This window comes from Molossus molossus, unplaced genomic scaffold (genome assembly GCF_014108415.1).
Source record: "Molossus molossus isolate mMolMol1 unplaced genomic scaffold, mMolMol1.p scaffold_m16_p_8, whole genome shotgun sequence".
NCBI lineage: Eukaryota > Metazoa > Chordata > Mammalia > Chiroptera > Molossidae > Molossus > Molossus molossus.
In genome coordinates this window covers 46718003-46745963 of record NW_023425402.1, presented here as the reverse complement: position 1 = coordinate 46745963, position 27961 = coordinate 46718003, and the positions used below count along the sequence as shown (strand labels likewise).

Genomic DNA, 27961 nt, shown 5'->3' with positions numbered 1-27961 from the left:
TTTCAAATGAACTTTTATCAAGCATGGTTTAATTAAATCTAGAAACAGCTGATCCAGATACATAATAAACTTGGGAAATACTGTTATGAAAATCAAGCATAAAAATTTCCACTGTCAATAATTGTACACTGTTGTATTGGTCTTTCATTCTCTGTTGGAACCAATTCTAGTTGTTGAAGAACTTCTGTTCCTTCAATCAGTTGCCTAGTATAGGGGAGAAAGTGGAAATTTCAGTCAGCCATACATTTTCACATTTAGCTTACATTCCTAAATTGAGTCCTATCTAGCTTACCTAAGGATATTTCTTATAAATTAAATTAGTATCAGTCATAAATATCTTAAATAGCTCTAAATGTGTCCAGGTTGCCCCACATCTATCTGGGACCTTTCCAATCTGTTGTTCTCACTACCATCAGGGTGAAGTTTTAAAAAGGCAAATCTGATCTCACCTCCTGCTTAAAGCACTTCAATCATTTCCCATTATCCTTATGATAAAACCAAAAATCCCTTCCATGGCTAGCGTCCCCACACCTCTCCAAGGCTCTCTTGCATCATGCTCCACTTTCCCTCAACGCTCCAGCCAGACTGTCTGTTAATACCTCAGTAGCACCCTTCCTACCACTGCTGTCTCCTTTGCTCTTTCTTGCCCCCACCCCCAACCCCTCTGCATGGTCACTTCCTGGCCTTCCTTCAGATCTCAGCTCAGTCATCATTTCCTTGTGGCAGTTTCCCAGGACACTTTACAGGAATTATTTGACATTTATTTGTATGCTTCTTTGATTCATTTCTGATTATCTCATGAGGGCAGAGATCACGCCTTTGCTTACTTAGTGCTCAATGCCTAGCACAATACCTGGCACACAGTAGGCACCTAATCAACATCCAATGAATACATGAATAAAAGACAGCTTAAAGCCATGCTAACTTGGGTCTCTGTAAACATTCATGGGCCAAGATCTAGAACTGAATGGAGCTAATATGATGGTTTTCTCAAAAGAGAGACAGCCCTAAATATAGAACCAGTGCCCTCTACCAATGCTTGGGTTGAGGAGTGGCTGAAGGGAAGGTGCAATTTCCATTTCATGAACCTTTATAGGGTCATGGTCAGTGCTGACACTGATCATGCTCTAGTCATCTTTGCCTCTGGGCTCGATGTTTGCCATCCCAATCAGAAACCATGACAGAGCAGGACACAAGGGTACAGGCTGAGGTTGAAGAGTAGGGAAAAAGAGACAGATTCATCTCTGTCCAAAGAGGATGTGAAGCCTATTTTCCAAACTGGTTTCACAAATACTGAAGGAGCACCTACTGTGCACCTCTCCACTATGATAGGCGTTAGCGCACAAGATGAGTGAGACCCAGTCCCTACTCCATGTTGTTCACAGTGTGCCAAAGAGGACCAACAACCAGTTTCATTTTGGTAATCAGGGAGGTTTCTGACCTAAGTCTTGAATAGAATTTTGGCAGACTGAAGGGAGGCAGAATGAACAAATAAGCAAAGACCCAGAGGTTGTTCTGGAAGTGATGGTATTCTGGTCTGGCTGCAGCTGTCTATCGACAGCTTCCAAATTTACATCTTCAGCCCTGGCCCAGCTTGAATACCTACTCCTGGTATTCAGGAGATGCCACCTGCCTACTGTATCTTAATCCCAATCATAACTGAATTCATGATCTCTCCTATATCCTTCTCCTTGTATTCTCCATCTTGGTGAATGACATCAACCAGTCAACAAGTTCCAAAATCCTAGAAGTTCCTCTACCAAGGGTAGGGAACGTCTGGCCCGTGGGCCTTATAAGGCCTGCGAAATCAATACCAGCTAACATGACACACCCCACCAAATATGCCTGACCAAATATAGCAGGCTAGTTTTTAAGTTGGTAAGTTTGTATGGCCCGTGAATGATGTTATAAATATCCAAACAACCATTGGCAGAAAAAAGGTTCCCCACCCCTGCATCTAGACCTTCACTGCCCAGCATGGGCACGTGTAGCTATTTAAATTTAATTAAAATTAAATAAAATTTAGTTCCTCAGTTGCATTAGCCACATTTCAAGTGCTCAATGAACACATGTAACATTTGTGGCTAAAAATGACATGGGCATGAAATCTCTCCTTGGGATAAAGAGTTAATAATTATCCCTATGGAGTGGCTGCAATAATCTAACACTTATTCGGAAAAATTCTAACACTTCACATCATTTCAGGGAGGACAAAGTAAGCTTCAACGTATATTCACTTCAATAATCAAGTAGAGACATGAAACATTGGTGTGATGAAAAGTATATTCATCATCCATTTTAGGTCCACAGGCCTATAAACTTCTAATAATATTCTAATAATAATTACCTGAGATATTTCCATATTTTAAGTTGTTCAGTAAAAAAAAAGGTTACTCTCTTCAGTGTTCATGGGCAATTACTTAAATGGTTTCACCTCACTTCTGCATCTAAATATATCTACATTATTAAGCACTACTGTATTATTCATAGTAATTAAGAATTGATAATATCCTTGAGGCTGAACATAAATGGATGGATGGATGGATAGATGAATGGATAGATGGATGGATGGATAAACACAACATTATAATGGTTGTGCCTCCCAAATGGTTTTTATGTTTATTTGTTTGAAAATATGTTTTTATTGAGTTTTTAGAAAGAGGGGAAGGGAAAAAGAGATAGAAACATTGATGTGAGAGAGATACATTGATAGGCTGCCTCCTGCATGCCCCTCACTGGGGATCAAACCCACAACTCAGGCATGTACCCTGGCTGGGAATCGAACCAGGACCTCTCAGTTCATGGGATGATGCTCAATCCACTGAGCCACACCGGCTGGGTGGTTTCTATGGTTTTTATTGATAGCAAGTTTCTGACAAAATATTTATTTCTAAATATGTTTGTTTGTATTTGTATTGATTTTGTTTTTAAATTCTATCTGTTACCCAGACTTCATACAATACTTAATTCAAATTTTTTGAACCACATTTAAAAATATATAAATATAATATACACAGACTTATAATACACATACCCAAAAGCCACATATTTTTTATCTAGATAAGGAGTTGATTGTAGTGTGATGTAGAACTGTGACCCGTTGCTGTGACGGCCTTTGTTGACCATTCCAAGAACTCCCCTTTTATTATGAGGAATTAAAAAGCTTTCATCTAGAAAAGACAATAAACATTATTGAAATATATCTATTATCTCAATGGACTGTAACATGTAAAACACAAGCAGAACCTTTGGTAACAAGGGTTCTCAATCATACTAATCAATACATTCCAAGTTGCAAATATACTGTTTGTTTCATATTACTTTCATATTACTCAACCAAGCTGTTAAAGATAGACCAGAGTTGAAGGTTCAATTCCAGGTTATAGGTTCCATCCTCAGACCTGGTTGAGGTCGTTCAGGAGGCAACCAATTGATGTGTCTCTCACATTGATGTCTCTCCCTCTCTCTCTCCCTTCCTCCCTCCCACTCTATTTTAAAAAATCAATGGAAAAATAAAGTCTTATGCCCAGCCGGTATGGCTAAGTGGATGAGCATCAACCCATGCACCAAGAGGTCGCCGGTTCAATTCTCAGTCAGGGCACATGCCCAGGTTGTGGGCTAAATGGGGGGCATGCAGGAGGTGGCCAAATGATGTTCTCTCTCATTGATGTTTCTATCTCTCTCTCCCTCTCCCTTCCTCTCTCTAAAAAATCAATAAAGAAAAAATTGTTTTAAATAAATTAAAGTCTTATCAGAACTATTTGAGCATTTACATTTAGTTTATCATAGCTAAAAACAAGTGTACTAAGAAAATCTACTGTATGATTCCATTTATATAAAGTCATCAGGCTCTGTGGTTTTTATTAATGTCCAGTTTCATTTGAAGGCAGGTAGATATAGGAATAAGACAGATTTTTTAATTGATTTTAAAGAGAGATAGAGAGAAACACTGATTTGTTGTTCCACTTATTTCATTCACTGGTTGATTCCTATATGTGCCCTGACTGGAGATCAAACCTGCAACCTGAGCATATTGAGACTCTGCTCTAACCAACTGAGCCACCTGGCAAGGATACACAGATTTTAAGTGATGTGTCTATTACGGCACAAGCTAATAAGAAACTTGTCTATTTAATATAACAAGGATAATTTAGTATTTAAAAATGTATGCCTTTTTTTGCCCTGGACAGTTTGGCTCAGTAGTTAGAGTGTCAGCCCAAGGACCAGAGAGTCGTGGGTTCGATTCCAGTCAAGAGCACATACCTCAGTTTTGGTTCGGTCCCAGGCCTGGTCGGGATTGTGAGGAAAGTAACCAGTCGATGTGTCTCTTTCACATCAATGTCTCGATGTCTCTCTCTCTCTCTCTTTCTCTCCCTCCCTCCCAACTCTATCTGAAGATAAATGAAAAAATATCCTCGGGTGAGGATTTAAAATATAAAACAGACATCCTCAAGTTAATAAAAAAGATTAACCAATTTATAAAATAATCATCTAATTAAATTATATATGATTTATTCTTTCTTTTAAATTCACTGTGTTAAGCTTAATAAAAGTGGGTTTTCTGGTTGTAGTTGTTTTTAACGAGCCCTGGGTTTAATTCTGTATCTCACAGAAATAGGATCCCATGAGAGAAATTTGGAGGAAGGGCTGGCCGTCTGATGTATTAATGATCCACAGGAGGTAAAAGGAGGGAAACGCATGCTGTGGCTGTTCTGAGCACTAGTCATGGACTCTCTTCCATAGCCACTCATTTTTCCATCTGGAGCATTTCTCTCTTTCACTTGATTGGTTACTGGATTTCTAATTTGGCACTGCTAGACATGCAGTTTTAGAGACTTCCCTAAATACACCGGGTCTCCCTTGGCACCAAGGAACAGCCAGGCCTCCATCTGGAGACCAAATCCCACAACGATCTAAGGATGGGAATGAAAAATAGTCAACAGAGGCACAAGGTGTCCAGAGGGACAGGTGAGGAAATGAGCTAAGAAATTAGTCCCCTTCTGGACAGAAGGCCCAAGCTGTCTGAGACTATGCCTGGGGTGGAGAAGTAGGGTGGATTCTCACCAGGGATTAAGGATGCCAGGAAAGCTTCCAGGAACATCCTTCCCCATCTGTACTGTCTTATTTTAAGACTAAACTCACAAGCTGCTCTGGGCCACTGCCCCCAACTCCCAGACAGTTGTTCTTTTTGTCCCACAGCACTTAGTTCTTCCTCTGGAATAGCAATTAGCACAGCACCTATAGTTTATCTGTTTAAACATCTGTCTTCACAAAAACACAAAAACCTTGAGGGTAGAAACTTGGTCATATCATCTTTGTTTCCAAAGGCCCTAGCACCATGTAGGTCCTGAACTAAGAGTTTGCTGATTTATGAGTAAATAAATGAATGGTGTCACTTGCATGGTATCATTTGATAAAGCTCCCGCCACATAAATTTAGAAGGAAACTAGCTTTTACTTTTCCCTTTCACTGAAGCCACTGGTTCAATATTATTTTTTAAAACCTTTTCATTATATTAAAATACAGACACAAAAAGCCACAGAAAACTAATGTATAGTTAGTAATTATTATAGGGCAAACACCCTTTAACCACCACTCAGGCCAAGAGAAAGAATTCTGCCAGCCTCCCCTAAAATCCCTTGTTAAGTCCCTCTCCACACCCCCAGAGGCACCATTCCCCTGACTTTTACATAATCAAGTACTTAATGTTTCCCAGTAGTTTTACCATCTAAATGTGTATCCCCAGGTAGTATAGTCTAGTCATTTCCATTTTAAAAGACTTGTTATGCCTTTAAAATCTCTTTTAATCTGCAGGTTCTGCCTCTATCTCTTTCTGTTCTTTACACTTTGTTAATGAACCTGAAGTATTTTTTAAAATTTCTATTTATTGATTGATTTTAGAGGGAAGGAAAAGAAAGAGAAACATCAATTTGTTGTTCCACTTATTTATGCATTCACTGATGGATTCTAGTATGTTTCTTGATCGGGGCTCGAACCCGAAGCCTTGGCATACTGGGACGACACTAACCAACTAAGCTACCCATCCAGGGCCTGAACCTGAACTACTTAACCTTGAGAACTCCTCCCAGTCTGGAGCTTGCTCATTTCACACACATGGTGCAGTTCAATATACTTATTTCTCTGTTCTCTTTCCTTTCAGTTTGGTTATAATACTCATGTTGAAAATGCACGTTTCACCTTGATTGATAAATAAGGGAAGGACTTGAGCATAATAAATTTCGCCCCACTCAGATGCAGTTTCCTCTGGGAGAAACATCTCTGGGTGAATGTAGAAAGCTGCTCCCAGCTAAACTGAGCTGGACTACAGAGGAATACACACACTGCAAACGTCCACCGGCTGCTTCAGGCCCCTCCACTGTGAGCCACATCCACCCAATCTGGGGTTACCACTTGCCTCCAATTTCAGAGAACACGCCTTCCACCACTTCAGAATCGCGCACAAGCTGCCCCCACACACGTTAGGGAGCTTACAAGGCAGAGTGCCATATTTATTATAGTATATATGTGTCTCTTAACCATAGCATATTTGTAAAACTGTTACTATTTTTATTAGGTTACTGTATTATTTTTTAATATATCACTGAGAAAATTTGTTGTTGTTTTTTTAACCTCAGTTTTGCTGTAAGTCCTGTGGTTTTTATTACATGATTTTACATAGTGCAGAGATCTTTAAGAACACATTATGGCAGAACTGGTTGTATTTCTTGCAAGTTGGTAGCTGGGTCCATAAGCTTAATCAGACTCCTGTTCTATCCGTTTGGTGATGTGTTCTCTCAGCAGAAGGCTCATAATGTCCTGTTGTCTACTATGTTTTTGTGAAGGTAGCAGATACTGATGCAACAAATACCTAGCTCCATTATTTCTCTGGGGCAGCAAAATGGTACTATTCTAATTCTATTATTTCCTTTTCATTAATAATTGGAATACTTTTATAATTAAATGATTACCCTTGTCTACAATTTAGTCCAGTTCACATAGAAAAGGCAAGATAAATGCTTGATTCTTTCCCTATATTTATCAGTTTTCAAAATAAATTCATGCCCTGGCCAATTTGGCTCAGTGGTTAGGGTGTTGGCCCGTAGACCAATGAGTTGTGGGTTCGATTCAGGTCAAGGGTATGTACTTCGGTTTCAGTTTGCCCCCAGCCCTGGTCGGATCGTGCGGGAGGCAGCCATTCAGTGTGGTTCTATCACATCAATGTCTCTGTCTCTCTGTCTCTCTGTCTCTCTCTCTCTGCCTCCCTCCCACTCTATCTGATGATAAAGAGAAACGTATCCTCAGGTGAGGAATAAGAATTTAAAGTAATGAATTCATTACCTATCATGCCAGAGGGACAGAGGAGATGAACTGAGAGATCAATCTCCTATTGGACAGAAGGACCAAATTCTAAGCAATTAGGCATTATTTATAAAATAATATTATTATGAACTCCTGGATTTAAAATATGTGTTGGGTTTCAATCACTGCAACTACTATTCAAATTACTCCATCTTTGGCCAGTGAAAATCTCTTCAAATAGGCTCCTGAGGCCTTTGACATGACCCTGGTAAATCTTTCATAGCGCTCCTGTTATCTGATGATAGCATGACTGAACAAGAGGTTCCAGGCTCATTTTGTAATTTCCTGTCCCAGAACTGGAATCTGCCATTTCTCCCAGAAGCCCTGGTTTCTTTAAGCAAGAAATGACATTTCAAAACAACAATCTAAATGCTAGGAGTGTGTATCACTACTGGATTGGTTGTTGTTTGTAGACCAATGTAATGGACATTGCTATATATATAGATGAGATACTTCTTGAGTTTAAAGTGAAATTTCCAATTCAAATTCAGGACTATGGAATATTTTACTTATTAGCCTCTATCATATTTCATCTGTACCTCCTTCCACAGTGAAATCCTAATTCTCAAGGGCACAGGAAATGATGAAATTAGAAAATTCCTTAATTACTTATTTTTCCCCAGGTTATATACACAATAATCTCAGAATAACAATATCGTCACCAGTATGACTGAAAATAGTTTAAAATATTTTGCTTGTATTCTCCCCATTGTTTTTCATTTTTTTTTTTTTTTTTTTATCCTCACCGGAGGACATTTTTCCATTTTTTGTTCAGGTAGAGTTGGGGGAGAGAGAGGAACAGAGAGAGAGAGAGAAACATCGATGTGAAAGGGACACATCGAGTGGCTGCCACCCGCACAACCGACCAGGGCCGGGGACAAACCGCAACCGAGGTACGCGCCCTTAGCGGGAACCGAACCCGGGTCTCTCAGGACCGCAGGCCGACACTCTAACCGCTGAGCCAAACCGGCCAGGGCTGTTTTTCATTTTTTAAATAAACTAAGCATATAGTTATTACATACCATACTCTCACCCTTTTTTTTTTCTTTATTAATTTTTAGAGAGAGAGGAAGGGAGAGGGAGAGAGAGATAGAAACATCAATGACAGAGGACATCAACTGGCCGCCTCCTGCGTGCCTCTCATTGGGGATTGGGCCCACAACATGGGCATGTGCCCTGACCAGGAATCGATGCTCAACCACTGAGCCACACCAGCTGGGCTTACTCTCACCCTTTTTAAATTTTAGTTTTACAAGTCACTATACACTTAATGCTCACTAATAGTCCTTATGCCAAGGTCTCTCTTGTACTTTGGTTCTGTGAAATTCATCTACAGTCTATTACTCTGGAAGGGCTCATAGCGACACTATTCCCTAAAGTTTTACATGTTGTTAACTCTGTGTGCCCTTTATAATTCAAATTCAGTTTGGCTGGATAGCAAATCCATAGCTCACATTTCCTTTCCTTGAGCATCATAAATATATTACTCCATTTTCTTCTGGCATAAGAATATGATGTCAAAGAATATGAAAGATAATCTAACTTTTCTTTCCCTTGTAAATCACTTGCTCCTTTTGCCTAGCTGCCTAAAGAATTTTTTTCTTTTTCTTTAATGTCCATTCAATCATGCTACTAAAATATGTCTTGGTGTTAGTTGCTCTGGTTCAGTTTTGTCAAGTAGCAGTGTGCTTGAAAGATAAGTAGTTTCAAGTTTTCATACCATGTATTTTTACTTCAAGTAAACATACAATAAAATGCATATATCTTAGATGTTCAGTTTGATGTATTTTGACAATTGTGTATAATTGTGTAACCACTACCCAAAACAAAATATAGTTTCAAATCCTTTTTATTTTAGGAGAGTTTTCTTCAGTTATAGTTCTCTGTATTTGTTCCATTCCCTTGTATTGGTTTAAATTTCTTAGGCACAAGTAGCCATATATTAGATCTTCTCTATCTCTAATAATCCTTTTTATCTTTCTTCATTTCTTCTTTGTTTTTGTTTTTTATTTTTTTTCCTTTATTGATTTTAGAGAGAGGAAGGGAGAGAGAGGAGAGATAGAAACATCAGTGAGAGAGAACGTTAACCAGCCGCCTCCTACATGCCCCCCACTGGGGATTTGGCCCACAACCCGGGCATGTATTCTGACCAGAAATTGAGCAGACGACCTCCTGGTGCATGGGTCAACGCTCAACCACTGAGCTACACTGTCTGGGCTCTTTGGTTTTTAAAAATTTCTTCCTTTTGCTCTGGCCAGTGTAGCTCAGTTAGAGAGTATACTCCCTTGCACCAAAGGGTTGTGGGTTTGATCCCCAGTGAGGGTGTGAATGGGAGGCAACTAACTGATGTTTCTCTCTCACACAGATGTTCTCCTGCCTCTTCCCCCCAGCTTTCTCCCATCCTCTCTCTCCAGAATCAATGAAAAACATCAAGTGAGGATTAAAAAACAAAACAAAACAAAACAAAACAAAACAAAACTTCCTTCTTCTACCTTTTATACGATCTCACTTATTTGTTGAATCTAATAAACAAATTAAACTGATAAACAAAAGAGATCCAGAGACACAGAAGTAGGGAACAGACTGACAAACCTCAGAGGGAAGTGGGGGTGGATAAGGGTCAGGGAGAAATAAACCAAAGAACTTATGTACATATATGTATAACCAGACAACAGTGGGGTGAAGTGGGAGGCGGGAGTGGGGAAGAGGGTGTCAATGGAAGAAAAAAGGAGGGATATCTGTAATACTTTCAACAATAAAGATACATTTTTAAAAAGACATGTCTGTTTTGTTTATTTGGTCTTGTGTTTCTTCTAGTTTATTTCTGATATTTTATTTTATTGTTAATTTTTTCCTCAGTTTAACAACCTTATGCTGAGTTTTTAAAATTCTGATTTGAGTTCTTTCCTGACTTTTAGCTGGTTTTGAAATGGTCACAGTTTTTATCTTGTTTGTGAGTATGTCTTTCTAGTGTGCTTTCATTATCTGTAGTGATGTTACTCTGTTCCTTTCTCCCTTTTTTCTTCTACTACCAACCATGAAACTTTTTACTGCTTGTTTTTATATAAAATTAGTTCTAAACATTTGAAGCAGGTGTGGCTTTACAAAGAAAGTAGCTTTTCTAACTTCACAAAACTCCCTTTTGTGCTGGTTTCATGTGGTGTTCACAGTATGGCCGCTCTGTTCCCATTCTCTTTTACTCACTGGTGTCCCTATATCCTGCATAATTTTGATTCCATTCCCAGCAATACCGACTCAATGTGAGTCTGTCCTAGAAGAGAGCCATTTCAGATCAGTTTTGAGAGTTCTCAGCGGTTAGACTGCTCCAGCCCCTTGGAACCTTACAATGAACCCCATGGACGCACCAGCTATTGGCTATTTTGGGGTTCTGTTCTCAGCTTCCTCAGATGCCCTGCTTTCTCCCTCATAGATTTCATGGCTGTTGGCAGACCATGGCTGTTGGCAGTCTGTCCTCACCTGCTTGTACTTTGGAATTTATATAATTTATAGCTTGTCAGTTTTGTTGTAAATGTTATTTGCAGGTTTTCAGTTTTTCTATCTAATTCTTTTATGTTTTATTGTTGAGATTTTTAAAAATTAAAAAACTATGCCACCACCACTACCATCTTCCGAGGATCCCAGACAGCCTAAACAGGAGGATAATCAAGGTGCCAATTCTGAGAATGGCAAATTACAGACTTTAAAAATATCAATTCCCTTTGACCCTACAATCTTAATTTTAGGAGTTTATCCTAAAGAAATAATATATTTGGGAAAAAATGTGTATATAAAACTGTTCTGGACTAGACTGAGGTGTCATTTTAAACTCTCAATATTAATATGCCTACTTTTATTTCATATATCTATTTTTTTATTGTTGACAGTATTAAAGATGTCCCCTATTTTCCCTCCCTTTGTTCCTCATCCACCCAGACCCCATTCCCATATCCCCCCCTTCCCAGGGCCATCACCACACTGCTATCTGTATCCATGGTAATATTTCTACTTTTAATATATTGCCCCAAAACTATCTTACTTGAAGTTGTAAACTGCCCTATCTTGTTAAATTTGAATTTGAATAATCAACTAATATATGACAGATACAATTTAAAGATACATACCTTCAAAGGTTGGGCCATAAATTGACTCTCCACCATCTCCTTTTCCAGCTACTATATCTGCAAAGTAACAATAAATAAGTTTAGAATTCCGAGACTAAAAAGGAAAGTATAATATTGGTAGGGAAAAAATGCTTTAAATTATGATTTTCCTTATACCAACTACATTAAGTTCTATACTGTGAAAATATTGCTATAATGTTTTACTTACATTTTATGAGCACTTTTACATTCAAGACCCTATTTTTTTTCTAATAATTCTTGGAGGTAGGTTATATTATAATGCAAAACTTTGAAATGATGAAAATTTAATTATAATTGTGATAATGATTTTTAAAAATTTGCTCATATAAATTCTGCTTACTTCACAAGTCATCCCATAGTCCATCTTGCTTTTCAGAAAAGTGGAATGATTAAACTGAGAGGATGAAATAGAAACAATAAGATCTTTTTAGAGCAAGAATAAAATTAGATGTTTTAAAAAAAAATTCAGGTTCAAATTTTCATTCCTTGGAACCCTATAGTGATAACTCATTTATCCAGTATTTTGGAAATGAAGTTCTTTTGTAATATAATGAATTTTTATTTATTTTTTCTTTATTGATTTTAGAAAGAGAAGAAAGGAGAGGGAGAGAGAGATAGAAACATCAATGAGAGAGAACATCAACAGGCTGCCTCCTGCATGCCCCGCACTGGGGATTAGGCCCACAACTTGGGCATGTGCCCTGATCGAGAATTGAACCAACGACCTCTTGGTGCATGGGTTGATGCTCAAGCACTGAGCCACACCGGCCGGGCTATAATAAGTTTTTTAAAAAGGTATTTAGCCCTGGCCAGTTTGGCTCAGCGGTTAGAGCGTCGGCCTGAGGAAAGACCCGGGTTCGGTTCCCGCTAAAGGCACGTACTTCGGTTGCAGTTTGTCCCCGGCCCTGGTTGGTCGTGTGGGTGGCAGCCACTCGATGTGTCCCCTCACGTCGATGTTTCTCACTCTCTCTCCCTTCCTCTCTCTCCCTCCCACTCTATCTGTACAAAAAAAAATGGAAAAATATCCTCGGGTGAGGATTAAATAAATAAATAAATAAATAAATAAATAAATAAATAAATAAAAAGGTATTTATATGACCTATTTTGCATTATATACATATTTTGGCTTAGACAATGCTCCTACTATAAAATTCTTCCATGTACAAATTATTTTTAATCTATCCACAGCTAAAAGGGAAGCAAAGGTAATTCTAGTGAAAACTAGAGGTCTCGAGGTCTGTCTTCTGTGCCTCCAGCCTCCCCAATACCTCTTTACTTCAACTTCTAGTCTACCCACCTTGAATACAGTGTGCAATAAATATCTATCTGATGAAGGACTGTACCATTTTAATTCAGTATAAATTATTTATCTATAGTGTCTGTGTAATTTTAAAGATATCTGATGTGCCCTGACCGGCTTGGCTCAGAGGTTGAGCATTGGCCTGTGGACCAGAGTCTCGGGTTTGGTTCCCGCTAGGGGCATGTACCACAAAAAAAAAAGATATCTGATGCAAAAACAAACACATGGAGAGAATTTTTGCAGGACAGGGCATGTAGTATTTAAATTATACTATTCACAAAGGTGGTTCCGAAGTTAATTGATAAACCTCAAGTCTCCAACTCTTCTCTACCTGATACTTTCCCCATGATATACTCGGAGCCCTCAGCCGCTCCCAGGAACATGCTGCAATGGCTGAAGGCTAAATCCAGGAATGAGGGTCCCCCAGCACCTATTCCTTCAGATCTGAAAGTTTGCTCTGCTCAAACAAATCTGTCCAGATGGTTCCCCTCTCCTACTAACACTTAGAAACACCAGTGACACTCCTCTGCCCTATCTGCCCAACACCCACCATTACTCTTGCTCTTCGCTTGAGGTCTCTCAGGTGAATTTTTTATATTGACACCTAAAAGTATTTAATATGTTTTGTGACCATAACTAACCCCCTTGAATTCAGCCTTGTATATCTGGTATTATTTTTGTATGTCTGAAAACAAATTAAGCAATGCAGAATAGTGGTTAAAAGTAAACTTTAAAGTGATTTTGATTTTAATCTTGATGTTAGTTATCTTTTCCAAGCCTGTGTCATCATCTGTATAAACTTGAATAATGGTGCCTCCCAAGTACTTCTGAGGATTAAATGAAATCATGTAGGCCAGTGGTTCTCAACCTTCCTAATGCTGCGACCCTTTAATACAGTTCCTCATGTTGTGGTGACCCCCAACCATAAAATTATTTTCGTTGCTACTTCATAACTGTAATTTTGCTATTGCTATGTCTTAGGCGACGCCTGTGAAAGGGTCGTTCGCCTCCTAAAGGGGTCACGCCCCACAGGTTGAGAACTGCTGCTTTAGAAGGGTATCCTGAGATATAGCTGAATATATTTTATCATTATCATCACCATACTGATCATAATGATAGTGAAGATGATGATAATGAGAAGATGCATTCTATAAGCACATGATGCTGCATCATAACAGCCATTCATGAATGAGCATGACACTTGGCCAGGCACTGCACTAAGTGTTCTGCCTACAGTTAGGCTATTAGTCCCAAAGGGCAAGCAGTAATGCCTGGAAGCATCTTAAGGATTAACACAAAACCACATTTAGCTCCTGTACTACAAAATTCTACACACAGCCCTGAGGGATTCTGACATTGAAAGGAGAACGTTTATAGAGCTTGGCACTTTCAATATACTACATCACTGAATCCTCACCACATCCTGTAATATTATAATTGTCCCCATTTTATAGAAACCGACTTAGAGAGTCTAAGTGATTTATCCAATATGGTACAATCTGCACATATCAGCTTGGATTTGAATTTGGTAATCAGAATTTTTCGTCAAACTGTCTTAACACTATTCCTTTGCTATTTTTTTTAATAATATGTTTTCATTTTTTTAGACAGAGAACGGGAGAGAGAGAAACATTGATGTGAGAGAGATACATTGATTGACTGCCTCCTGCACACCCAGTACTGAAGATTGAGCCTGCAACCCGGGCATGTGCCCTGATGGGGAATCAAACTGGGACCTCTCAGTCCATGGAATGATGCTCAATCCACTGAGCCACACCGGCCAGGCCTGCTTCACTGTTTTGAAAACATGACCAGTGATCTGTTTTCTATTTGGAAATTTTACCTCAAATATATAAACAAATAACATAACCTACTTTTCCCCATTCTTACTTGGGGAGGGGTGGGTAGTGAGGGTAGAGGGAAAGGAGGTCTAAACAAAATCCAGAACCAAGACAAAGACTAACGCAGCGCCCAGCCGGTGTGGCTCGGTGGACTGAGTGTCATCCCATGGACTGAGAGATCCCGGTTTGATTCTGGTCAGGGCACATGCCTGGGTTGCTTGGTCGATCCCCAGTAGGGGGCATGCGGGAGGCAGCTGATGGATGTTACTCTCTCACATGGATGTTTCTATCTCTTTCTCCCTTCCTCTCTCTCTAAAAAATCAATAACAATAAAAGAGGAAGCGCCCTGGCCGGTTTGGCTCAGCGGCTGGAGCGTTGGGCCGCAGACCAGAGAGTCCCGGGTTCAGTTCCCACTAGGGGCATGTACCTGGGTTGCAGTTTGTCGCCGCCCAGGTAGGAGTTGTGTGGGTGGCAACCAGTTGATGTGTCTCTCTCATGTATATGTTTCTCTCTCTCTCTCTTCCTCCCTCTCTCCCTCCTCTTCTATCTGTCCTCGGGTGAGGATTAAAAAAAAGAAGAGGAAGAACATAGCACCTCGAAGCCCAGCACTTGATATTGAGCCTCTTGAGGATTGTTTTATACTAACAAAAAATTGGAAACAATCTAAATGTTCACTAATGGGAAATTAAATATATTTGTATAGCAATATGATGAAAAATTAGGCAGACCCTAAACATTTTATGTTTATGTATAATGACTTAGGAAGACACATGGAAAAATAATGAGATTAGATAACAGTACTGGTGATCTGATCTCATTTTGGAGAACCTGAAGGGAAACTAACTGACTTACATGCAACATGCTCAGGTTAAATCTATATTTTTCTCATCAGCTTCAGAATGTTCCAAATTGTAGAAAAGTAACCATTATTAATTTAAACCTCTGCATATTTCATCAAGTTCAAGAAAATCTCCTTCCACACTAAACCAATTACTTTTTTTTTATTAGTGTCTACATGTTATATTGTTTTATTCTTTACCTTCAACCTTTCTGGGATGTTTTTATTGAATTTATTGGGGTGACATTAGTTAATAAAATTATATAACTTTCGCCCTGGCCGGGCTAGCTCAGCAGTCAGAGCGTCGGCCGGCGGACCAAGGGTACCCGGTTTGGTTCCTACTAAGAGCATGTACCTCAGTTGCTGTTTGTCCCTGGCCCCGATTGGGGTTGTGTGGGTGGCAACCACTCGATATGCCTCTCTCATATTGTTGTTTTTCTCTCTCTTCCTCCTGCTCCCCGTCCCGCTCTATCTGAAGATAAATGCAAAAATATCCTCAGGTGAGGATAAAAAAAAAAAAATTACAGAGATTTCAGGTGTACAATTCTACAACACATCATCTGTATATTGTATTGTGTGTTTACCACCCCAAGTCAAGTGCCCTTCCATCACCATTTATCCTCCCTATACCCTCTTCTACTTCCTGTCAACCCCTTTCTCTCTGGTAATCACCATACTGTCGCCTGTGTCTATGAGATTTTTTGTTTTCATTTGTGCTTTTTGCTAAGGCAATTATTTTTAAATTGCTGGTTCATTGCTCTCTATGTGATATTTCCCAAAAAGCCTAGCAAAATAATTTTGTGCTGTTAACCAAGTACCTAGCCTGTGTAAAGCCAAAGGACTGACCTGAAAAGAATGCAAAAAGGGAACCAAAATGCTCTAGATCTTACTTTTCAGTTGTAACAATGTAATGTCTTTGGTGAGAAATAACTTGTTGCCCTCGCCAGTTTGGCTCAGCGGTTAGAGCCTCAGCCTGCGGTCCAGAAAGACCCAGGTTCGGTTCCCGCTAGGGGCGCATACCTCGGTTGTAGTTTGTCCCCGGCCCTGGTTGGTCATGCGGGTGGCAGCCACTTGATGTGTCCCTTTCATGTTAATGTTTCTCTCTCTCTCCCTCTCTCTCTCTCTTCCTCTTTCTCCCTCCCACTCTACCTGAACAAAAAATAGAAAATGTCCTCGGGTAAGGATGGGAAAAAAAAAAAAGAAATAACTTGTTTTCTATTTATTCTACTTTAAAATTCCCACTTTTAGTATGTTTCTTAAAAGCACTGTATTTTCTAGGCACTCTTATTTAGGTGAGCATTTAAAACTACATTTTGAGCTCTGGCTGGTTTGGCTCAGCGGTTAGAGCGTCAGCCTGCGGTCCAGAGAGACCCGGGTTCGGTTCCCGCTAAGGGCATGTACCTCGGTTGCAGTTTGTCCCCGGCCCTGGCTAGTCGTGCGGGTGGCAGCTACTCGATGTGTCCCTTTCATGTCGATGTTTCTCTCTCTCCCTCTCACTCTAACTGAACAAAACAAAACAAAAAAAAAAACAAAAAAAAATGTCCTCAGGTGAGGATTAAAAAAATAAAACTACATTTTGACTAAAAATGTTATCCTACTTTCTTTTTTTTTTTTTAATATTTTTTCTTGCCCTGGCCAGTTTGGCTCAGCAGTTAGTGTGTTACCGCAGACCAGAAAGACCTGGGTTTGGTTTCCACTAAGGGCACATATCTCGGTTGCAGTTTGTCCCTGGTCCCGGTTGGGGTCATGTAGGTGGCAGCCACTTGATGTGTCTCTCTCACATTGATGTTTCTCTCTCTTCCTCCCTTTCTCCCTCCTGCTCTATCTAAAGATAAATGCAAAAAAAAAATATATCCTCAGGTGAGGCTAAATAATTTTTTCTTTATTGATTGTTTAGAGAGAGAGGGAGGTAGAGGGAGAGAGAGAGAGAATTTAATGAGAGAGAACATCAACTGGCTGCCTCCTGCATGCCCCCCACTGAGGATTTGGCCCACAACCTGGGCATTTTAGAATATTCCTGCTAACATACTGTAGGTTTGTTTTTTTTAATAATTAGGGAATTTTTAAAGAGTATGAATATCTTATCTCATCATTTGACCATATGAAACATCCTTTAAATATACAGAACATCTAATATTATATAACTAATTCTATATATATTTTACAAAGGTAAATAATATTTTGAACATTCTGACTTGATTTTGCAATTAAGTTGTATTTAAAATTTTAAACTCACCTCCTCCTTGTATCCAAGCATTCTGTACTATTCGATGAAATATCGAACCAGCATAATGTAGCCTGATGCCACTTTCAGAAAACCCTGCTTTTCCTGTGCACAAGACCTGAAAATTTTTACATGTTTTGGGACATGCATCATTGTATAGCTACAAAATAAAGATTGAAAGTTTCAAAGATTAAATATTTAACATTTTGAAAGTTACAGATTCCCACTCCCCTCAACCTACTAAAACAAAACAAAACAAACAAAAAACCCTCTTACCTCAAAAATCAATCTTCCAATTGGATGCAAATCAATAGAAACATCCAAGAACACAAACTTATGCTAGTAAAATTCAGGAGATAAAGATAATGCAGGTCAATATCTTAGAAGAAAATTTTAGAAATGACCAAAAATCAAACAATGTTTTCATTTATAAGATGTCAACAGCATTAACAGTGGAGAATGCAACAATAAAATTAAAATAATCACTTAAGGAATTTTGTTTCATTTTATTATACCAAGTCTTTACAACCCAAATAACACACTTTTTAAAACCCTTCAGTAACAAGGCTTTGAGTAACATTAACCTCACCAAGACTGAGAACATGGCCTAGATATCCACTACGTCTCAAACCAGGTATGGAAAGGAACCAGTCAGTCCCTTTGGGAAAAGGAGGAGACTGGGAATTCTTTTCTTTCCTGAATAATTTTGAGAAGAGCCAATGTGAGCACCATGGATTTAGTTACGATGTGATCTGGATTTTCAGTGACAGCTCAGATTAGCTGCTCAAAGCCAGGCCAGCCTTTCTGGGTGGGAAAATAAGGCCCTAAATCCACAAGAGGTGTGATTCCTAGGGTTGGGAAGAGAGACACTGTTCTTTCTTTCTCTTTCTTTCTTTCTTTCTTTCTTTCTTTCTTTCTTTCTTTCTTTCTTTCTTTCTCTTTGTTAAATTTTAAGTTCAGATAAGTGTTTATTTTCTATTTTTTTATTATTTTTGTTACAGATTTTTCTCCTTTTTTCCCCCATTGACACCCTCCTCCTGATCCCCGCCCCCCCCCCCCCCCCAGTTGTTGTTGTGTATGTCCATTGGTTTTATAAATTCTTTGGTTTATCTCTTCCCTCCCCCTGACCCAAGATGCTGTGCTTTCCATGCTGTGCAATCATGTCCTCATGTTCCCAGAGGACCCCCGCTCGTATTTTCAATTGACATCCTTTCCTGTAGAAACAACTAACATTTGTGAGATACTGTTTAGCCCTACAAAGAGGCATCCAAAATGAAAACACCAGTCTCCATCACAGTAGCATTAATTTAGGAAGCAGAGCACATCTAATGGAATACGTTTCGAATCGTAGCATTCTCATACATAAAAATGCCACCTGATTTAACAAGGTACATAATTTGCCCTGCCCTAGGTCTTAAGAATCTAGGAAACATAAATGAAATCACCTTTAAATATATCACTATCATTAATTTTATGCTACTCTAACCTTTTTATAATTAAAAGATTGAAGTATTATGTATTCTGGCATCCATGCTAATTATAATCTGTGCCTCTCAGCTTCTGTAGTACAATTTCTTAATTATAAAAGAATATAATAACTTTAGAATAAGAGGCATAGTATAGTCAACTTCACAGGCTTAAGAGGAAAGAGGATCTACTAAAAATTGTGACTCCCTGTGGAACAATATCTTATCTTTATGGGTTGTCACGAGTAGATAATTCTGAAAATTCTAATGAAAACAGAGCAAATGAAGGCAAAACAAGATAATGTCACTTAGCAACCAGACACACAAACATAATTATATAGCCTATCAATCCAACTCAGAAGTAAACAAGTCCCTGGGTTTTACTCAGCAAGAGAAATCTACCATTTGGGGAAAAAAAAAAAACAAACACTAAGAATTTTCTCTGGACTCTATGTCCCCTCCCCTCACTACCACTAGTTAATTCAATCTGTCATTATTTTCAGCCTATGCTACTACAACGGCTTTCCAAATGCCTGCCCTACAACCTGGCTTTCCTCACTCCAGCACGTTTCTGCACAGCGCTAAAAGTTTTTCAAAAAAAGCAAAGAGGGTTATGCCATACTCATTATGAAAAGTGCCTTTTTGGTTCAGAAAAGATGGTCATTTCTTTGGTGGATCTGTTTTTTATTTTCCTACTTAACAGCTGAACACTTTTCCTACTTGGGGAATTCCCCAAAGGGCCTCTACAGAACCTAAAAGGTCCAGATTCTCCCTCTTCCTATCCTGTTTGAGTTGGGTATAGGGATATGAGCTGGGCTCCACTAGTTAGGTGCTCCTGCCTGGCCCTTGGCTCTCCAGGGTGTGACACAAACACAAGAACAGCTGAGAAGTTGTTCTCAGTGAAGGTGGCAATTTGAATCCAGGCCAGAGGGCACCCATGGCAGATACTGGTTGCATATTCCTGGGTGGTGACTCTGGCCATGTTCTCCTATTGCCAGGCCTTCCTTGGTTCCCACCTGCTTTTCTCCAGCTTACCTGCCAATTGTGAGGTTATCAATATCCTTTCAATACATAACTTTTTCCTTAATCAGAGTACCTTAGTATTGATGGCATCAAGAATCCTGACTGATACTCTCATTTTCCCAGCGTCTTTTCCCCACTAATTCTGCTCTCCTTGCTGTACCATTATTCCCAGAGTACAACACATACTTCTAAACTCGTCCCATTGGGAATGAACTGCTATGAACATTAAATGCCTCCTTGCACCCCAGAGTTTCTAGCATTTTCTAAGTGCATTGTTTATTCAACCAAACACCCACTGAACATCTACTATGTTTCAGATTGTTCCAGGCAGTAGTTAAATGGGGATACAAGATACTGGTCTTTGTCTTTGCCTTTGCACAGCTCAGAAAAGCCCTGGATCTTTCTGTGGGCCCAGGCCACCATGACCATGAAGTGATTTTCAGGGTGTGGTAGTTGTTGCTACAAAGCCTGTGAGCAAAATTACAAAGTACTTTTATCTCTATTGCCATCCCACCCTAATGTCTGTCTCTTTCTGGACCTTAAACTTAATGACTATTCTCTGCTACCAGAAACCTCAATGCCACAGCATGTCCTGCTCTCATCAATTAAGTCATGCTTTAAAATGTCACCTTTCTTCTCAAACTTTACATTCTCTTAGTGCAGTAGCTGTCTTTTAGGTATTAGAAAGTATTAATCAAAATATTCCACACTGGCCCTGGACGGTTTGGCTCAGCGGTTGGAGCGTTGACCTGCGGACCAGAGAGGCCTGGGTTCGGTTCCCACTAGGGGCACATACCAAAAAAAAAAAAAAAAAAAATTCCACACTGAAGGTCGTTGAATGAGTGATAAGTCTGACCTTCTCTGATGGGGTCTTTATACTTTTTAAAAAATAAAAAATTTACCTTTTGCAACAGCATGGATGAACCTGGAGAGCATTATGCTAAGTAAAATAAGCCAGTCAGAGAAAGACAAGTGCCATATGATTTCACTCATATGTGGAATTTAATGAACAAACTGAACTACCAAGCAAAATGGAGACAGACTGATATAGGTAGAAAGCAGGCAGACAGCTCTGGTGTATGTATGAGGGGAAGGGTTTTGGGAGGGATTGTGCAAAAAAAGAGAGAACTCATGGACAACAGTGTGGTGATTATGGGGTGGGGGAGGGGAAGAGGGCTTAGAGGGGATAAATGGTGATGGAAAAAATAAAATTAAAATAAAAAAAGATTAAAAATAAATGATAATGCATATAAACCTCTAAGGGGAGTAGAAATGTTTGAACTGGGATGCCCCTGCCTGCTATGAGATATGCTTGTTTAACATAACACCAAGCCAAACCCTGTCATATCATCATCCTTTGCAAACCTGGTCCCTTACTCTTTTATATTTCCTTTGTTAGGATATCAGTAATTAATACTGAACAACATAAATCATCAAAGATTCCATTATTTTTCTTTAAAAATTAATGCAACTTGCCTTGGTGTCTCTTAAGAATTTAGTAGAATAATCCACAGTAAGTGCTTCATAAAGTGCAGGGGGCTTAAAGTCAACTATATCCCACACCTTATGGGCCCATTTCTGAAGATCAAGTGCATCACCCAGGAGTTGATCATTAATAAAACACATGACATAGGAAGAATATGCCCAAACTTCACTCTTAAGTGTCTGTAAAGGAAAAGGACAAAAAAAAAAAAAAAAAAATGTAACAAAGAAAGAAAAACAAAACAAAAAATTGTGCTAAACCCACAAGCGAGAGCTTGGGTTCAACTCTTAAGACTAAATCTTTTTTAAAATACATTATTTTGATCTCAAAATGAATTTAAGAACATTTTTCAAGACTCTGACATCACTTGATGAAAAGAATGACCTAAAAGTAATCTTAAAAATGGTACATAGAAAATAGATGGTAATGTGGTAATAAAAATCTGTGTAGCAAACTTGTTATATTAACTTGAAGACAAAAGGCAATCTCTGGCATCATTTCTGAAGCACTTATACTGTGTGTGTACATGGAGTATACATACGTGGGGTGTGCATACATGGGAAGGTCAGGGATCCTCAGTGAGACATGGTTTTCAGTGCCAAGGATGGAAAGAATGCTTTATTGACGGAGTGGGGATGAGGGTGAGGAAATGCCTCCTGAGGGCCAACAGCGACTTCTGGGCACCCCAGGAGCAGTGAGGAAGAGGACTCACTTGCATCAACATCAACACTTTCAAGCCCTAAGACCTTCAAAATGAAGTGTATTTATTTTTTATCCATACAACACTGCCAGCCAACCTCCTAAATCCCAGTGGGTAGCCAGTGAGTAATGTCCCCTCCCAGGAGTTCTGGTTTATTGCTCCCAGTGTTGTGCCACATGGCAAATTCATGGCTAATTTTCATCAGCTGTTCTCTAATTTTAGTGGGCAATCAGAAGTACAGATTTCTGATTCTGGGGTGGGGTCTGAGCATTTGCATTTCTAACAACATCCCAGGAGATGCTGATGCTGCTGGTCTGGAGACCACACTTAGAGAAGTGCTGGTTTGGGGAACAGCCTGCCTTCAGTTTGCCAACTTGGTCCATATGCAGCTCTTCTCTGGAGATTTCATTTTCAGTTGCTACTTCCCATGCCCCTTATCAAAACCTGCTTCAAGAGAATACACTTGTTCATAATGAACTGTAAATCACTGATAGAGCCTATGGGTCAATAGTCTCTGGACTATTTATATTTACCAGTGTTAACACATTTCACAAGACACAAACTTTGAAAAGAGGAGTAAAAGATTAACTGTGAGTATTTTAGTTCGCTTGGTAGGAGAATGCAGAAAGTACACTTTATTCAGAGGCTGAAGATGTAAATGTCTCTGTGTATTTTCTGTGTAGACCACCTCCTCGCCTGCCTCAGGACAGAGGCTGGACCCAAGGGTTTCTGGGGCACTATGATGTATGATAATATCTTTTTTGGAGGAGAAAAAGGCATTTCAAAAGCCCTGAAGCCATCCCTCAGGTGTGCAACAAACTCTGGACCTAACCTCAAATGTGCTAAGAAGCTCTACATCTAACACATAACATAGCACTTACACTGAAGGACAGAGTACTAGCCTGAAAAGGAAGACAATGTTAAAGTGACAAGTATCCAGGACATGAGGGTGAGAGAGGGAAAAAAGCAAGGAAGGATAAGGAATAAAGAATAGGTGAAAAAGAAACAGCAATGATTATCTAGAAAGCCTCATTCAGGCCCCATGAGAAAAGCAGAAGGAAGAGAACACAACATCTCAAGGTCAGTAACCCAGGCTGAAAAAGAAAGGAAATTACTCTTTTAAGAGTACAGTGGGAAAATATCAGAGGAGCAGGTGCAAACTAAAGCATAAGATCATAGCTTTCCAGGCGGTGGACACAGAACAGTAAGTTTGATGATGAAAATTAAGAAAAACATTGTTTTATGTTAGGGTGACTGTTTTGGTTTGCATAGGACTAACCCAGCTTTAGCATTAAAATTTCTGTATCCCAGGACACTACTCAGTCCCAGGTAAACCAGGACCATTGGTCACCCTAGTTGTAAGGATTAGCGTTAATAATATATGTAGAAGCTATTAGAATAGTGTCTGGTGTATAATAAGCACGTTTGCTAGTTCTATTTGAATTCCAATGAAAATATATTATGGCTATGAAAATGGCATGAGACTTAACAAGTGGTATTCTTGATGCAGTCTTGCATCATTTGTGTGACTGAAGAGTGAAGAGGTCTCAGGTAAAGCAACACTATTTACATGATAATCACAGGATCATAGGACCTCCTTGTGCAACTAAGCACAGAATTCAAACTGCTCTGGTCAAGGGAAACGGGGATTTCGTCAGCCACTGCTGAGAAGGGGTGGGCGGGGAAACCAGGACTGGGACTCTCTACAATACTGGGCCAGAGAGATGTATACCATTCCAGCCTCCCCTCAACATGAGCCAGGATGCCACCTTAGAATCCTCCATATCACATGTTCCAGGCAGCACTGCCAACTTACCACGGTTGGCACTCAAGAGAAAACCTATCTGCCCTCCATGGACAAGCACTGCTAGCCCTGAGGTCTGGGATTCTCCAAGGGTACTGTTAGGGGGAGATGCAGAGAAGGAAGCTTCCATCGGAACAAGGCTACCTGTGGGAACGTGGTGTCTATCATCAGAGCTCTCCTAGGCAACAGCCCAATATAAGCAAGCCCCTCACTATATCTGTGATCCAAAACCAAACTTTCTAGATTTAGAGTGCCAAGATGTCATAGGAAATGTGAGTAAGTGATGTGCAGGAAGAGGGGCAACCATCAGCAGGGGTAAATAGCAACATTGAGAGTTTAAAACTTACCTTTATCACATGACTTCCAAAATAAAATCCTGCAAATATTTTACTTTTTCTTAAAATCGGCCTGGTAAAATGATTGAAATAATTTAGGAAAAGTGAATTTAGAGAAATAAAATTTAGTTGCACTAAAATTACTACTTTACCCTTTTTTTCTCCTGTAGATATTGATCCCATGCAAATTCTTGAAGAGGAACTATTATAGGATCTTCAAATTTGGATGGAAAATTACTCTTCAGACTCTAGGTTTCAAAATAGAACAATTAGTTTAGAGTGAATTCTTTTTTAAAGTAGTAATCATTTCCCCCCATTTTTATGGGGTCTCCAAGAAATTTTATACAATGCATGCCTAGGCTGCACAGTCTAGCTTAGATGCTCCCTGCCAGCCACCCAGGACCCCTGTGTTCACTTCCATTAGGTCACTTCCCAAACAAGGCTGGGGCTCTGTCTTATTTGTCTCTCTGAAGGCAAAGACTATGTCTCAGTTTTCCTATATTTCCATTGGCCTCAACATCTGTCACCTAGTGGATCATTCACACACAGCAACTGAATAAACAAAGGAACAAGTAAGTGAGTTTGTGCCAATAGTTTTGTGATCTGCCTGTTCTTTTAGGATCAGTTTTTCCTTAAATTAAACTCTTACTTCAGTGGATCCATGGATACTTTTAACTAAAATAAATAAATGTTACCGCTTTAATTCATACATGGAGAATGACCAAAAGGATACTGTTGTGGTTATTATACCTCTCGGGAAACAGAAGTAAAATAGTAAATATGTTTAGGTTTAGATATTGAGCGTGTTTTGATTTAATATATATTATCTATATGAATCAGAGACAATTCTTACTGGTTAATAATGCCTGTCAAAAATAAAACGTTTTGGTTCCTAATATGTCATTTCCCTCTTCCTAAAGCAAGAAAAGGTAGTTGAGGCAATAACAATTAGGCCTCATTTTTCTGAGTGGGTCTGAGTGGATGGGCCAACAGGGAAAAGTGACAGCTGGCTTCTCCCACTGTGGTCTAAAGAGGACATTGACCTGACACGTTTCATCAAGGGTAGATATTTCATGTGGGAAAGAGCCAGGATGTGAGGACATCTTGCCTTGGGACAAGGGATAGCAGAAGAGGGCAACAACAATCTCGTCATTTTCTTCTTAGATATACTGTCTCCAACCAACAGATGATATGTGCTTTTTTCTCAATTCCAGTGTCTGTGCTCAGTCTGAGGCAATTGTGCAGGATGACTGTTTCAAACTGAGGGACCACCTGGAATAACTAATAAGCCCAGTAGTTTTCAAATTAAGCATGTTAACCATATTTTAATAATTAAGCGTTAATTCTAGAATGGACTACATCCAAATTAGTATATATGTAATACTTACTCTTTACATATCTGAATCTTTGTCAGTTAATTAGGCATCTGGGATTACTCATAAATGATCACGTTGGGCACATTTTCATGGATCCTTTATTAAGGCAGAACTAACTAAATTTACATTGATGTTTTCATATTCAAATAGAGCTATGGTAGGCAAAAGCTTACAAAAAGAAAATTATCATTACGAATATAATAAAGACATTGTTTTCCTGACTTAGTGTGCTCTACAACAGAGAATGGCGAACTGTGGCCATCAGGCCAAATCAAAAAATCAAAATAAGATTAACATTTCATGTCATGTGAAATTATATGCAAGTCAAATTTCAGTGTGCATAATACAGTTTTATTGGAAAACTGCTATTCATTTACATACTGTCTATGGCTGCTTTTGCACCACAAGAGCTGAGTAATGGCCGCTGGAGAACCCAGAAGGCCTAGTAATTTAATATCTGGATTTTATACAAAAACATTGCCAATACCTTATCTACAGCGTGGCGCAGGCACAGAAAACATGTGCCTTCAGAAAAGGAGCTAAGAAAAACAAAGGGAAAAAAATCCCTCAAACACATGAAATACAACTTAGGCCATAAAACTATGCTGTCCCATCAGCCCAGCTAACTCAAACCCTTAATTTCTACTTGTTTTGATGATCCATATATGGTTTCCACAGACTTCTGCTGATCACTTACTCTCTTCATTTTGGTGTAAACTTTACCTATTTCACAAATTAGTTACTCTTTCCTGATTTGATATAGTCACAATCTTTTCTTTACCTCTGTGGACTTGGAATAGGCAAGATAGGAATTTAAGATTTCTTCTATTTGGGAACATTTTGGTCAAGAATCCGGCTGGGTACTTTGGGAGATACAAACATGAATAAAGTATTGTCCTAGAGTCTAGTGGGAAGGAGAGAAGCTGGGCATAATCTTAGCGCAGCATTTCTGGAGCAAACCCCAAAGATGTGCTGAATGCTTACATTTCAACATTTTTACATTTCCCCTACATTGGGATGTTAGGTGTGCTGCAACATTACCGACCTGACATTCTTCCAATTCAAGTGTTTTTCCTACCCTGGCGGGTTTGGCTCAGCGGTCAGAGCGGCGGCCTGGCCTGCGGACCAATGAGTCTCCGGTTGCATTCTGGTCAAGGGCACCGACCTCGGTTGCGGCTCAGCGACCCCGGTCCTGGTCAAGGTCCAGCGGGAGGCAACTAGTCCATGTCTCTGTCTCCCTCCGTCTCTCTCTCCTTTCTCCCTTTTTCCCTCCCTTCCACTCTGAAGATAAACGGAAAAATATCCTCGGATGAGTATTTTAAAAAAAATACATAAAATAAAGGATTTTAAACCTCTTGAGAGAATAGTTTCCAAAAATCAGTGGGAGGGGGTGTTTGAAAAAAAAATCAGCGAATTATATGGTAACTCTAAACATTTTTCAAGGATATTTTAAATCTTTAATTTCAATTAAAAATGAATGTGGAATAACATTATGTAGAGAGGAGGAATTACCTTTATTCCCAGCAAGGTTCTGAAGGCTCCTTCGCTCGGAAGGCCCTTTGAAGGTGGCCCTTCTCCAAGTGGAATGCTCGCCCCGAACCCACACTTTTCCCGACACGCTCAGACCCAACCAGACTGGACCCGCTCACCGGGACATTCCCGGGACATTCCCCTCCCGGAACGTCGGCCTCCTCCCACCCTCGCCACCTAGAGGCGCGAGGCGAGGAAGCGGGAAGCGCCTTCCGCACTGGTGGTTTCTTCGCCGTTACCTCAGCTGTGCTCTTCGCAATCTGAAAGCTGGAGCTTTTGAAGAGCCCCACCACCTTCACCTGCAACCGCTGCTCCGACTGGGGCGGCGCCGGCAAGCGGCACAGGTTCGCCATGGCGGCGCCCGCGCACTACTCGGAGCACAAACACTGCGTGTCGCCAGGGCAACCGCAAGGTCCCGCCCCCGCCGCTCGCAGAGAGGAGGGAGGCAAGGGGCGGGGCTAAGGGGCGGGGCTAAGGGGCGGGGCTAAGGGGCGGGGCTAAGGGGCGGGGCTAAGGGGCGGGGCTAAGGGGCGGGGCTAA

At 39.9% G+C, this 27961-nt stretch overlaps 1 protein-coding gene across 1 annotated transcript; it reads right to left on the bottom strand.

The window, feature by feature from the left end:
* Positions 1–27774, bottom strand: PPIL6 (peptidylprolyl isomerase like 6). Its single transcript, XM_036248512.1, has 8 exons — positions 27661–27774; positions 24668–24763; positions 21670–21858; positions 17981–18043; positions 17717–17864; positions 11481–11537; positions 3035–3170; positions 1–204 (listed from the first exon to the last, which is right to left on the bottom strand). The coding sequence occupies exons 1-8, from the start codon at positions 27772–27774 to the stop codon at positions 93–95; spliced, it is 915 nt and encodes a 304-aa protein (XP_036104405.1). The 3' UTR covers positions 1–92.
* Positions 27775–27961: the final 187 nt, after the last annotated feature.

Coding starts and splice junctions, on each gene's coding strand:
- PPIL6 (XM_036248512.1), bottom strand. CDS start 27,774: ATGGCGAACCTGTGCCGCTTGCCGGCGCCGCCCCAGTCGGAGCAGCGG. Junction 11,538..17,716: donor TGCTTGGATACAAGGAGGAG/GTGAGTTTAAAA, acceptor GTTACTTTGCAG/ATATAGTAGCTGGAAAAGGA. Junction 205..3,034: donor AAAAAATATGTGGCTTTTGG/GTATGTGTATTA, acceptor CCCCTATACTAG/GCAACTGATTGAAGGAACAG.